At 36.4% G+C, this 14,825-nt stretch overlaps 1 protein-coding gene across 4 annotated transcripts; it reads left to right on the forward strand.

Annotated features, from left to right (window-relative positions):
• Nucleotides 1-109: 109 nt before the first annotated feature.
• Nucleotides 110-14,553, forward strand: DAL1 (E3 Ubiquitin ligase family protein). Of its 4 annotated transcripts, none has more exons than XM_088709348.1 (11): nucleotides 110-590; nucleotides 690-742; nucleotides 2,639-2,763; nucleotides 2,873-2,968; nucleotides 8,848-8,985; nucleotides 9,061-9,126; nucleotides 9,489-9,601; nucleotides 9,715-9,825; nucleotides 10,356-10,399; nucleotides 10,492-10,600; nucleotides 14,157-14,553. In XM_088709348.1, exons 1-11 carry the CDS (start codon nucleotides 517-519, stop codon nucleotides 14,257-14,259), a joined length of 1,032 nt encoding a protein of 343 aa, XP_088565474.1. In that variant the 5' UTR covers nucleotides 110-516; the 3' UTR covers nucleotides 14,260-14,553. The 4 variants fall into 4 exon arrangements, with proteins under 4 accessions (XP_088565474.1, XP_088565475.1, XP_088565477.1 ...); XM_088709349.1 differs by having other exon boundaries at nucleotides 124-590; nucleotides 10,498-10,600; XM_088709351.2 differs by lacking the exon at nucleotides 14,157-14,553 and adding an exon at nucleotides 12,050-12,250 and having other exon boundaries at nucleotides 147-590; nucleotides 10,498-10,600.
• The last annotated feature ends 272 nt before the right edge of the window (nucleotides 14,554-14,825 follow it).

A 14,825-nucleotide genomic window follows, 5' to 3' on the forward strand; every position in this document is an offset into this window, starting at 1 on the left:
TTCCAAGATGCAGAAGGGAAAGATTTACAGTAATAATATGAAAATGTAAAAAGAAATCAAGAGATCATGTCCTTTCGTACTCGGATGCACGCGGAAGACACTAGTAGACGTCTTTACGTAGGGGGGTTGGCTAGGCAATTGGGCTCGTCGCTCCTTCAGTCCATCACCGCCTAATATATACCTCCTGAAGCTTTCCCCTTCACAGATTCTTCGTTCTTTTTTTCGATCTCTTCCCTCCTCTTGGGGTCTGGGATCCAATTCGCTTGCTCCCTCTCCCTTTTCGTTAAACTCAATTTATTTCTCGCCTCTTAACTTCAATTCTCTCCATTTCTCCTCCTAAATTCTCTATCCCCTTCGTTACCCTCGCGTCAATCTCGATTCCCAGCTCTCCTTTCGCAAGAGTTATTGGATTTTCGCTAGAGTTGTTGGATTTTCTCAAACCTTGACCCCCTAATGGGAATTGGCTTCTAGGGATTTTTTTTCAATTTTTTTGGGGATCTTTTTGGGTTTGGAAGGATGATTCCATGGGGGGGATTGGGCTGCTGCGTGAGTGCAGCTGCTCTATATCTCCTGGGAAGGAGCAGCGGAAGGTATTGTTTGGATTTGCTGATTGGATTGACTGAGTTTGCTCCCGTCTTTCCTGAAATTTATGCTCCTGATTGTTGATTGTTGACGAACTTTATGTGCAGGGATGCCGACGTTCTAAGGTCGGTCACCAGGGTAGGTCAATTGAAGGATCTCGGTACGTGCGCCTGTCGCGCTTTGGTGGCTATTCTTTTTTCTCTTCTGCTGCTTGTATTATTAATTATTCAATTAATAGATAAACTAGTTTTGTCGATGCTGGTGCTTGGGATTTTGAGTGCTCTATTGATCCAGGTTTCTGTTTTTGGTTCCACAAAGAAAATGCATTACTTTTCTTTTCTTGTTTTAATTATTGGTTATAGCTTGACAGTCTAACTAAATGGGATAAATTTTGGTGGTTATGTTCTGGTTATAATTTCAATCTGTATCAAGCACTAGTGAGAGCTATGGAATTGATTGTTTGTGAGGTATGTATGAAATTGAATGGATGTCTTAATCTAGTACGTCTCCTAAGTACTGGTGCAGATGCTTATGTTGGATGTCACTATAGGGAGTATGCATCTCTGAACTCAAAAGAAAAAAGAAGATTCCATGATGTGCTGTATATGTTTGAATATGAATTGGAATTAGCTTTATATTTTGAGTTCATATAAAAAGTCAAAGTAAACAAGCTCATGCTTTTATGGGTAAAGCAATAATCAAGAGACAGCGCACATACATCCATGAAATCATTGGTTATATGACAACCAACATATTAGCTTATGATAGACACAATATTGGAGGCAAGTCTCTCAGCATCAGTTTTGCATGGAAATGGATGTGAGAACCATATTTGAACATGTTGCTGGTTGTTTGATCCAACAAGAGGAGAAAAAGAGATACAGGACACAGGAAAAAATAATGTTAATGTAGTTTCATACATTATTTTTTAATATTATATAATTAATATATAAAAATATATTTTTTGGCAAAGGTGCCTCAAATATATGTTTCTCATCTGAACATCAAAATTAGTTCAAAAGTCAAGGGTACAAAAAATAAACACCATTCAAAGTTATCTGAAAAATGAAATAATTAATTAAGCTCTAGAAGCAACAATAGGCCCCTTCCAGCATCACTTCGTATGGTGGATCAAATTCATTGTTCAGAGAACCCAACTCTGTCTCAATCTCTAGAAAGTTACATATAAAAAGTGTGATTAATATCTAAACGTTTGATGCATATCTGATTGACCGATATCTATCAGATAAGTATTCTAGTGGATGGATGCAACATTCTTGTTAGTGCAGCTGAAAATATAAATATTCTCGCACCTGTCCTTTATGTATACTGTCCCTGAGATGTGCAATGTGGATCATAAAATTCTGTTAAACAATTTAAGACTCCTCACATGGAATAAATGGGAAGGGCCAACAAGATTTGAGATCTACATGGATGCGATCACATGTGCAACATGGGTACCTCTGACAGGTAGAGATCTGCGCAATGAATGTATTGTTCAACCTGCCAGAACTGTAAATAGTGATAGCTACTTTTGTTTTTTGAGAGATAAGCAAAATTCTCTTTGCAGCAAAAAAAAAAAAATTGAAGTCTTTAAAAATCTAGTAGCATAGTCCTTGGAGATGATTCATCATTGCTGGATTTCATCAAGACCAAATGAAGCAAAGCTTTGTGATCCAGATAATTGAATCTGTAAATATCACTGCCTGGTTAGCATTTCCTTGTGTTGCCTTGGTAAATTTTAACATCTATATTATAGTCTAAGTGTTTTGAATTCTCTTTAATGGTTTGGAGAACACACTTTCTGGTTGTTGTGGAATCTGAAAACCATGTTTTGTTATGAGAACTTCTCACTATTCATGATTACAATTAGTGTGTCCTCTGTTCAACTTTTTTTTTTTTTTTTTTGCCGGGGGTGGGGGGTGGGGTGGTGGAATACTGTAAATTTGTAGCTTTTTACTTTGTAGAGGTGCCTTTAGGTTGAATACTGTTTTGTTGAGAGCCAATTTAAAGGTTATGACATAAAGGGATCTTTCCTTATGTTTTTCCTTTTCAGCGTTTCTTTTGGATACTGCATGCAAAGTCCTCCCTTTTATTGTCACTGTTTCTGGACGAGTAGGCTCAGAAACACCGATCAGCTGTGAACAAAGTGGTTTGAGAGCTGTAATACTTGAGGAAATGGTACAACTTGTTTCTCATGAACCATTCTGCTGTGAAAATTTTATATATACCTAGTTGGCAATTTTTTTTATCCATTTGTGTGAACTTTCTGGTTGAAACCCTCATTCAGGCTGAACAGCACTTCTTGAAGCATAATGATGCTGGTTCATGGATACAAGACTCTGCTTTGATGCTTTCCATGAGTAAAGAGGTTCCCTGGTACCTGGTAAGGAATGACCATGATTCTTCACTTCAAGGCTTTGATGTTGATGTAATGTATCATTGATTGGACAAAAATGATTAGTGTTGCATTAAAAAGCTTATTATTGAAATAGTTTCTACTATAGAATTTTTATCATTTCTAACCTACAGCAAACGAAAGATCAAATTTTCCCTATGCATCTAATGCCGAGAGGTTTGTGAGGAATACTTTTACAGGAAAGTCATGGTACAGTGATTCTGAGAAAAGCATTTGTGATGGCTATTTTATAAGGTTTTGTGAAATCAGTTATTCCCTATACATTTTGTTTATGAGAAATTCGATGCTTCCAGGAAAGCTATTCTAGTTATCATGTTTACATTAAGTTGTCTATAGCTGTAGAAATAAGTTCCCCAGAATGATGAACAACTTGGGACGATAATCTATAGGTAACATAGAAAAATGAAAAATCAATTTCTGATTAAATGAAATGTTTTATGTGCTTGTTTCCTTGTGATTGTTCCTAAATCAGTGTAATTCCATCCTTATCAAAGTACACAACTTTACAAAATATCGGAAGAAGAGATAATTACCCTTACAAATTTAATGAATCTGAAATAAACCAGAAATATATTTGTTTAGTTGGATTAAAATTTTCAATATATATACTTTGTCTATGGTGACCTATGGATGTCTTACACCTATTATACTTTGACTTGGTTAATTATTTATCATTATTATAAAAACTACTGGTTTATATATTGACTAGTTACCAATGAAAATTCTTGTTCAAGTTTGATGAATAAAGGGCTTAAATTTGCCCGAACTTTTCTATAAGAAGAAAATTGTAAAGTTCTTCTTATGAAATTAATGATATCTGGAAAACTTAAAATGAGAAAGTTTTGATATAAACATTTATAAAATCATTAACTCTGACTGGAGGGTATATGGATGATGTTTTTATCACTATTACATCAGTCAGATCTTTTTCTTTCTTAATGTGAAGCTTGATGCTTTTCAGAAAACGTTCAGTTAGGCTATAATTTTTGGTGTCCTTCTATTGCAATATGATGGGAGCATACCACAGATGAAATCTAATGCACATTTTGGTTGTTGGAATTCTATATTTGGAATTATATGCCTTTAGATGCGCCACATGTAATCAGATGTATAAATAGGATATTAGGATGGCCAAATAAGGCTCATTCAATATATCATATTTGTCTTGGGTCTTTTGATATTCTTCTTGTGTAGAGTCAACTCATGTGTTGATTGTTAGAGTTTCCATGGCCTTTGCAGTTGAGTGGATATTCTCTCACTCAATGAATAAAGTTAATCCCATTTCATGCTTTCACCAAAATGAAAAGCAATATTGCTAGATATTTCAATGGTCTTGAAACTCCCTAGGTCCTTAATGTTTGGTCTCTTTTTCTTCTTGAAACTCCAAAAGGTAATTTAATATGAGAATTTGAAGGTCCAAAGGCAAAGTTGGTAAAATTGCTTGGAGTTGTCACTGGCAACTCGGGTTCAAATACCACCTTCACCTTATTTTAAGGAGGTGGAACTTTGCATCTGCCTGTCCCCAAGTTCAAAAGGGAAAAAGGAGGATTTCAAATTTCATCATGTTTTGGGTACACTTTTCAAAATTATTAGGTTTATGTTGCATGTTTGGTTGATTTCCTTAGATCTAGGGGTGGCAATTTGGGTTATATAAGGGTTGGGTCAAAAAATTGCCAACCCCAACCTGACCTGTTATTAAACATGTCAAAATTTCAGATCTGAACCTGCCTATTTATTAAACAAGTAATCCAACCTAACCTGCATAATCTGTTTAATAAATAGGAAAAATCAAGTTAAACAGGTTAAGTGGGTTTTTAACAAATTAAATGGATTTAAATGGGTTAAATAAGTTAAGTAGGTCTGGTTAAATTGTACAGAAACAAGTTAAGTAAGTTCTAAATAGGTTAAACAAGTCTTAAATATATTAAACAGATTAAATGGGCAGGGTCATGACTCGACCTAATTACTAAACAAGTCAAAACGGGTTAAACAGGTCAAAGGTTTAAAATCCGAACCTAACACATTTAATAAATTGGCCTAAGTGGGTTGACCTGTTTATGACACAGGCCTATTCAAACCTAAACCTACTTAAAGCGGGTTATTGGCGGGTCGGGTTGATGGGTTGGGTCAAAAATTGCCACCCCTACCTAGATCCCACAGGTCCCGTTAATTTTAAAAGGATGTTGTAACTCTTGATGCATATTAGTTTTTACCTGTTGCATTTTTGTGATCCTGCCATTTTTGATATTCTTACTCATATTTATCTGAATTTACAATATATTTTTTTATTGTTCCTAATCATCCCTAAATGTACCCTGGCTATTTTAGACAATCTTTGTTTTTGTGTGCAAGGTTCACCTTCAAGACCCACTCGTTGGTGGTGAATATAATCCTCCTGCATATCAACACAACCATTAAGTTACCTAAATTATTTTAGGTGGTTATCTATTTTTGCTATGAGGCTTATGCTAGCCCCGTTGTTTTGGATATCATTTCACCTGGCTAGCCTATGGGTCATCTTTGTGAGCTCAAGCCTACAAACTCCTCTTAATTAGTTTGATTAGTCCTCATTGTGATCTTTGTTATTCTTTTCATGATTGCTAGTGGGACCTACTGTGCATCATGAAATTCGTTCAAGAAAAACCAAATGTGTGGTAATTTATACTGATAATGAGAATAATACCAATTATATTACTAATACGAATAATACTAGCAATAGTAATCAAGCAAAAGAGGTGGCTCTGATACGCTACTCACAACTATCAGATTTTCATAGGGATATAATAAAAGGATCCATACGTACTCAAAGACGTAAAACAATTACTTGGGAAATATTTCAAGCAAATGCACATTACCCACTACATCAGCAGTCCTGGCCATGTCATAAAAGGGCAGGCTCAAACGCATTGAGTACACCCTATACATGTATTAATGTAATTAGGACTTCTTCTTCCTATGGTCCATCATCTTTGTATATTACCATCCATTTCATATATCTCTAGTACTTGCTTGAATTGCTTTAGAACTATTTTTGTTTGTCATGTCTACACATTTGACATTTGGATATAAATTATTCATGGCTCAACTTCTTATCCATTGGTTGCATGTGCATCAACCTTGTGTCTTGGCCTTTGTTCCTCTTTGTTGAACATTGTGTCTGCTGATCCTTGGAATCGTCTACTTGTGGGTGTTATGGTATTGCTCTTAACTTTATCAGCTAGTCTCAAATGCTAGCAGGTGTTTCCACTACCTAACTTTCACCAATCTAAGTAACCTACCTTGTTAGCATACTGTTCTATATTTCCAACATCACCACTTTCTAAGTCTTGGATGTTGTCTTGGTGAGGCTTCTTGAAGTAAACATTGATATAATCATGTATATTATATTGCCGGTAAAACCAATAATTGGTTCAACTTTTGGGGCTTCTCTTAGTGAAATTGTCTTAGCTCACCTGCAGGATTACCGTGCTACTAGATTTGCACTTTCATGGCCTCTAGTGATAAGTTAATTTCTGTGCACTTGATTGCTAATACATGGCCATGTATGATGCAGGAGCATGGCACATGAGCCATAAGGAGTCCTTGTGTGGATAGGAGTTTAATTTGAATTTGGGTCCTGAATTGAGTCTTAAATTGAGTTGTAAGTTTGTTAAATTTCTATTGAGTCCATGTAATTGGTTGCCAAGTGGAATCTAATTGAGTCCTTGTAATTGAATGCCAAGTGGCACCATCATAGGGTCCATGCCATCGTTTGAAGGAGGGAGTTGAATTGGTCAAAGCTGAGATTGAACCTCCCCACGCCATGAAGACTTGCGACGTGGAGAAGAGATGAATCCTCGACTTGGTCAAGGCTTTTCCAAGTGTCTCCACGTGTGGAAGGATAAGGCTTGAAGGACTTTTGACTTGGTCAAAAGGAAGTTGATCTGCCATGTGGAATTCCCTTTGCCTTGGTCTAATTTGCATGAAGACCTTCCAAAGCCCTCCACGTGTGAGATCATGGTGTGAAGGCTTGATAAGTCATGACTTTGGTCAAATCTTAGGTTGCTTAGGAGTTCTAATTTGTCTTTAATTTCAGAGTTTAGTCCTATCTTAAAGAGTCCAATGTAAGTCCACGCCTCATCTATTTAAGGAGGTGAACATGATGAATAAAGCAATGCAGAATGTTTTGGCTTGCAAATTGCTTGTGATCTAGAGGCAAGAGGCTATTTCTTTTTTTTCTTTGGTGAGACTCCAAAGGCTCTTTTACTTCCTTGGTGAGACGTCAGGAAAACCCCTTGGGTTTTGGGTATAGGTGAGACTCTTATATTCGGCTCATAGTTATCTCCATTATCTTCAACTCGCAGCACTTTAATTGTTATTATTTCAATCCATCATTCATCATAAATTTCCGTAGGTTTCAGACCTCAAACGTAGGCCTTGAATCTTTCTTTACTACGTCCAATTAACACAAACCCAAGCCATCACATGAGGGAATTAGAATGAGAGATTTCTGCTGCACAACCTAGGCCGCACCACATCCCAATCCCTTCCCCTACGCCGTCAATGTATTGTCAAGTGTCATCCGAGCTGATCTTGCTAACTCCATGCCTTGGATATTTAACGTCCAATTCAATTAAGACCATTGATGTTGTCTTGTTTCTTTGCTCTGCTCTTTACTTCAATATATCTATAATTTTTTATTTGGTAGTTTGTTTTGATTGTGGCAAAACCATGGTTATTTATCCACCTTAGGTTCGAAAAACTGAGAGTTGGGTTTTGGTAGTAGAATAACTACTAGTATATAAATATCATACGGGTTGTGCATATAATTCTATACATTGAGTCAGCTCATCATGTACCCCTAGTGTGTGTTAGTGCATGCATATGTTTAAGTTGCATGTTAGGCTGTTCCAAGTGAGAATCTCAAAAGTTGATCATGATTTGTGAAAATTATATGTATGAAGGAGAAAAAAAAATGAAAATATTTGGAGCTCACTTAGTTTTGCATAGTGGGGTTCTATAATGATGTATCTTAAGATATTGTGATGAGATGATATGCGGTCTAAAAGTAATCATATCTGATAATTTTTGTTCATATATATTAGATTTGTAGATCGTGATCAATGGCATGTGCAGGTGCATACTGCCTCATAAGATAAAACAACCACATCAAACTTTCTGAATCAGCTGATCTTTTGTTAGCTATAGCCACAACCATTAGGCCTCATCCTAGGATTGGCATTACTAGTCGTGTTTCCCTGTCATCTTATAGAGATTCTTTTTCCTGTCATTCTATGGAGATTCATTCTTCCTTTTGAGTTTCTAAACTTGCATTAATGCTCCTAGTTCCTCCAGATTTCAGACACTCTGATCCATATGATTAGTTGTCGTATCATTTAATGATATGTGCAACCAATTAGAAGATCCCTGTACAACCATTATTATAAGCATGTTAAGTTGTGAACTGTTCACTTTTTCAATGTGACTCACATCATTATTTTGTGGTGATGCAATATTTGGAGATCAGTCATGCCAAATTCCACTTATATTTGAATCTTGAGTGTTTCTATAATGCCCTTATGGTTCTAATTGTTTGTTTTGACAAATGGATGATTCTCATTATTTTACTAGCAATAAGTATTTTTAATTCTCTGCAGGTAAAATTGAAATGCTTAGCAGGTTTAGAATTTTATTTTTGTTAAAGGATCTATTATCATCCATTCATATACTGGATTTGCCGACCCCAAATAGTTGGGAAAGGCTTTTATGGTTGTGTTGAGTGAATTTTGGATGTAGACAATGAAGCAGCCCTGTGCAGTTATCCTCTTAGTCTTCTTCTTGAATTCTGTTAATCTAACTGATACTAGGATGACGGGACTGGACATGTGTATATTGTTGGGGCTCGAGGTGCTACAGGCCTGGTGTTAACCACTGCTAGTGAAGTTTTTGAAGAGTCAGGGCGATCCCTAGTGCGGGGAACTCTAGACTATTTACAAGGTCTCAAGGTCTGTCTATTCATATTCACGAAAATGGAAAAGGTTCAGTGTAATTCCTTATATAATAGCATTTATCATTTGCAGATGCTTGGAGTCAAGCGAACAGAGAGGGTTCTTCCAACTGGTACTTCTTTGACTGTGGTTGGTGAGGTAATTGCTATGATATTTATTTAGAACAAATATTGATTTCTGTTAAATGAGTTTCTCTTTCAAGGAACAATAATGATATTTAAGAAATAAATGAAAAGTGGCAAAATATACTGAATTTATGACAGTTACATAGAAGAAAAAAGTGTGTTCTACTCAGAAATACATTGATCATTGTCTTTATCTCCTAATATGTTACTTGGTCCTGTTTATTATCATATACTTATTTCAGTTTGAGCAAATGCGTATATTCGCATATTATTCATTAGCAAATCCATCTGAAACCCTGTCATATGTATTCTGAGTTCTGTTGGTTTTTGGATGTTTGCACTTTTTTCCTTTTCTGGTTCTCGTGTTCTGAACAGGCCATTAAAGATGATGTTGGAACACTTCGGATACAGCGACCTCATAAGGGACCGTTTTATGTGTCCCCAAAAAATATCGATGAACTCATTGCAAATCTCGGGAAATGGGCTAGGTATTTAATATTATAAATATTCGGCATAGGAAATGTTTTTTTATTAAAAGTAATATGTATATGTGTATTAGAATAATTACAGGGGAGCTAATAAAAGGGGCTATCTTCAACAGGTGGTACCAATTTGCTTCAATGGGATTTACATTCTTTGGTGTTTATCTGCTTGCCAAGCATGCACTTGAGTATATTCTAGAGAGAAGGCGACGCTGGGAATTGCAAAAAAGGTAAATCTTAATTTGAGTCATTAGTTGTTTCTTTGAGAACTAAATAATTTAACAAACCATGTGAAAATGCATTGTCTCTGTTTGGTTGCTAAGAAAGTAAGAGAAAAGGAAGAAAGCTGGGAGGCAATCTTCATTTTCACTGTTTGGCCATGAAAACAAAATTTAAGGACAGAGAAATCTGAATAAAATAAGGGGCCAAAATTTTCTCTGGAAGGCCTAAAGCTTTCCTATATTTTAGTAAGTGATTTTGAGACTATGGAAGTACAGGATAACTTCCATCTATCCGAGTTACTTTATCCCTTTCTTTGCATTTTCTTTGAATCGACCAATAAAGAGAAATTCCTCGATTTATTTTTCTGTTTTTATTTCATGAAATTTTCTTCCTTACTTTTATTTTTCTGGAAACCAAATAGAGCATTAATTAAAATTAGCAGTAAAAAAATACTGATTTTGCATCTAGTGTTTACTTATTATGTTGATTTTGAATCATTATGTTTCTGAAAGTACACAATGTTTTTTGGTCTATACAGAGTTCTTGCTGCGGCAGCAAAACGACAAGCACGAGAAGCTGAAGGTAAATCTTCTCGTTGTAGTTTGTTGTATTTTTTAGGCAGTCATAAACTTGTTCCAGCAATCGTTTCCCTGATGATTGGAATTTCTCTGTAGAAGCAGATGAGGATTCTGAAGAAGTATCAGATAACATGAAGAAGGACCGATTGATGTTGGACATATGTGTAATATGCCTCGAGCAAGAATACAATGCCGTTTTTGTTCCGTAAGCATCTTACGAATCATTTTCATTAGTTATTCCATCCTGAAGTATTTAGAGGTTGTCTTTGATTGAACTTTTGCTCCTTTAACAGCATGATGAAGAGAGAGTATTCTTTTTATAATTTTACTCAGAGCAAGCTTCCTAGTTTTGAACATCATGTTTGGCGTCTACTTACTTATTTTTCTGTACTTTTGCTTTTTCCTTTTTTTTTTTTGGGTGGTTGGGGGGGGCAGGGGGGCCGGGGGGGAGTTGATTAGAAGAGGTCGTTGGCCAGTAAGATGCTTTTTATAATTCTATTTGAAGTCAGGTTACATTATATCTTGATATCTACATACTTCTTTTGGCCTTGTTTACTTATTTCAATATGACAATGAATATTTTACTCATTTTCTGTAGTTTGAGTTGCATATTTTTATATTTACTGTTCATTTTTGAACATGTCGGTGCTATAAAGTCCGCTTGGCAATTTTGAGATTTAAGTGTTTCTAATATTATAATTGTTTGATAAATTATATTAAATTAAATTTGCTTAAGCATTGTGCATGAATAATGAAAAGAAAAATGAATAGCCTACTTTATATGTACACGGCTTGATTGTAAGCTTCTTTTGCTTGGTTAGAGTGTTAGACCCCTTGTCAAAAGGAAAGCATGAAGGTATGCAGATGAGGATATTTGCCTTTTGTTTTTAATATTCATACCCATAGGAGATATATTTGGTTGGTTGATAATGATAAATGGCATGAGATGCTTGAATTGGATTTAATGGACTTTTGCAAGATGAGGTGTGGTGAAGCTAAGGATGTGGGTGCAAGGTTGGGGATGCTGCCAGTACGAATACTCAGCGAGTAATCAAACAAGGGAATGGACAAACCTTCTTTTTACCTTGATAGGTGTTAGGTATCCTAATCTGTGAATTACAATTGTAAGTGGGTAATCATAGAATGACATAATTTAAGTTTTTCAGTAGTTAATATCTAGCAGTGAACTATGCTACTGAAGATTGTCATCATTTGCAATCTGCCAAAGGCTTCAAAGCTCCCAGGAATCCACCAAGTTGCTGGAAGTGTCCTTGGATGGTTGTGAGGAACCTGCCCCACAGAAGAGAGCACAGGGAATAAATCTCACTTTCATTAGTTGTCAAAACTCAAGTTCAATGAGGTGTTTGTGGAGTACTTTGGTGTCTTACATCGGTAAGCCTCATCTGTGCTTCAAGTAACCTACTCAAACTAAGCAAGCTACAATAGGAAGGTAAAATATGAACTGGAGTTCCCAAGGAATCAGACTGGCGCAAGGGTATGGGGCACTAGGTCTTGTGAAATAGACAGATCCAATGTGTTGGTTTTAGCTTTCATTCCTTTATTCTTTGTGGCACTTGTTGGCTGATTTTTTGTCAGCATTCTGATGCTATGTGACTTGCATCAGATTGGTCTAAGTCTATCAATATGGTCTCAGACTCATTCCAATGCTAGCTGGCCTGCATCAAACACTGAGTATTATCCATGTGGCCTTTGGGTGGGTCTGGAGATGATGCAACTAGTCCTTGTATCTTAACGAAGTCTTGCTGCTTCTGCTGGAAAAGGGTGGGTTTGCACTTCAGTGAAGTGGGCATTTCAATGTCGGTAAATGGTTGATCAGGTACATTAGTTAGCAACACGGACATACATTTTTGCATGAAGGCTTTTTTACTTGCATATATGTTTGTTCTTTGGTTTCTTTAGGGTGGCTTATAGCTTTAAAATTTCTCTCTGGAGCATGATTGGTTTAACTAAGGAAATCAAGTACTTTTCCATAGTTATGTGCCTTGTGGCTGCTCCTTTCATCACATTCTTTAAAACTGTCTCTTCCTCTCTATGTAGTGTCTATTGGTAGAGAATATAGAGATGCTAGAACACATCTTATTTTACCAGAAGATGGTTCCTTTATCCTCTGTGTGTGTGTTTCCTTTAAGGTTGTGGCCAGGGCTCCCCTTCTTACCAGACTATTCTATTGCGATCCATTGATTATGACATGTCAAATTCTGATACTGTCTCTTTGTTTATTATCAAGATGGGAAGAGTTCACTAGAATTTTCTCTCTTTTTTTTCTTTGTATCTTTTTTCTGATACTGGCTCTTGCAAGTTTTAAATGGTTCTTGCATCCGGATTTCAAAGTTTCAACTCATATCTTCTCTAAACTGTTCCTTATCTGCATCATTTGTTACCTTAGAGTGCTTGACTTAACAAAGGAGCATTTCTGTTCTGTGGTCAGTTCATTGGTGATGCACACCTCTGCAACTTAATATGGTAGCCCTTCTGTTCTTCGGCCCATCACCGCCCTTGAAAAAGGTGACTGGTGAAGCCATCTTAATTACATGAATCTGCTACCCAACTTTGCAATGCAAAGCCTATAGTTTCTTTTGACTTTTCTTGGGTGCAAATTTGCATATATTTTCTTTTAATTTTGAATTAATTATTTCTCAGTGATTTGGAGCCTTTTATTCATTACCAAAATGTGCAAAACCTAATTTATTCTGCCACTTCAACATTTCTCATTGGGTTAATATCAGCTTTTTGAGCAATTGAGGTAAGAAGTTTCATACCCTCATCTCCAGCTATCTGTGTTATCTCTTAGCCGTGGTTCTGAATATTCTGACTTGAGTATCAAAGCTGAGTGGATGTATCAGTTGATGCTTACTCTCTGTGAATTCATGACTCTATTGTTTCATCAGAACTATTTACTTGGATCAAATCTACTTATGTTGATCTTGTTCTTGCAGACCGCCTTTGTAATATTACATTCCCTTATTCTTTAAGACCCTGGTTATTGTTTCCATGCAACTGCTGCTTCTCAAGCTTCTTGTTCTCTCTTTAGTGTGTCTATTAGATTTCCTTGCTGGGGTCATTGTTAGGGTGCCTATTAGAGGTAATAGAGAATGCACGCTTCCACTTTTTATTCCCTCAATTATTTCTCCCATGCATAAGCTACCATTGTGGCTGGACAAGGCAGCTCCATTAGATGTAAGAATCTTTCCAGAAACTGTCGTACATCCATGTATACCACCTTATGCTTATAGTTTGAGGTAACCACATGATATTTGATGGCTTCATATTTCATGCCTGTCATCCTGACATTCTTCCTCCGAATTTCACATACCTGGCCAGTCTCCTTTGCATATTTTGCAAGTTGGTCTGCTGCATCTTCATTATAGATAGTTGAATTACTTGATGTCTTGGTGGTAATCAGACCATCTAAATCCATCAGGAAACTAGTCCTGTAGCCCTTTGTTTGAACATGAACATGCATTAATTTTCTGTATTTTTTGTTGGGTTTCACCCTTTCGGATTGATATTTCCCCTAGGTGATTGTCTGAGTTGGATCATAATTTTTGTGGTGAAATGGGCTTCTTTTAATAAAAAATAAAGCACAATGATGTGCCTTTCTCAATGTCACTTTGCTCGGTAACTAATTTCGTTAATGTTCCTGCTGTTTTGGTTAATCTTTTCTGGCTCTGTTCATGTAGTAGGTCTCCAAAATCTCATGATTTGTCGGGCAACTGACGAGGACTCGAAAATCTTTGCAGATGTGGGCACATGTGCTGCTGTACGACATGTTCTTCACACTTGACCAACTGTCCGCTCTGCCGCAGAAGAATTGATCAAGTTGTAAAGACATTTCGCCATTGAAACTATTACAAGTTGGTGGTTTAGAGGTAGGGCTTTATGTTGTTGTACTTGTTTAAAACAGTGAGACTTCCAGCCCTTATCTTTTGGGGGCTGCTTGAGATGTTAGCTTCTGTCACATACTGTCAACCACAGAATTCAGTTTGCTGGCTCATCAACCGACCACAATTCGCCTTCAGAAAAATTTTACACATTCTTAGGTGGCATGCTAGCCTTGAAAACTTCAGATTGGCTTATGAAATGTGAAACAACCAACAATGTTAAATTTGTAAATAATGAGATTTTTTGTTTTGTTAATTTCTGATTACTTCTTTCTTAGCCCTCTTAAGGTTGATTTTCTTATTTCGATTATTTAAATAGCCATCTCCCTGAACTAAAGTGCAGGAAGAATTTCCTCTTTTTTAAAATGGTAACAGCATGTGTTCTTGTTGCTCCTTTTGTGAATGTCTTGCAGAATTTCCAGTTGTAAAGCATCATGCCTGTCTTTATGAAGCTGGGTATTTTTTTTTTCACTGCTTTAGTCGTTATCTTAGATTGATCTATTGTCAGTACTTGCCAAGGTAGCCTTT

Source organism: Phoenix dactylifera, chromosome 12 (assembly GCF_051530095.1).
Source record: "Phoenix dactylifera cultivar Ajwa chromosome 12, Ajwa_hap1_PhDact_Kaust_v1.1, whole genome shotgun sequence".
Lineage (NCBI taxonomy): Eukaryota > Viridiplantae > Streptophyta > Magnoliopsida > Arecales > Arecaceae > Phoenix > Phoenix dactylifera.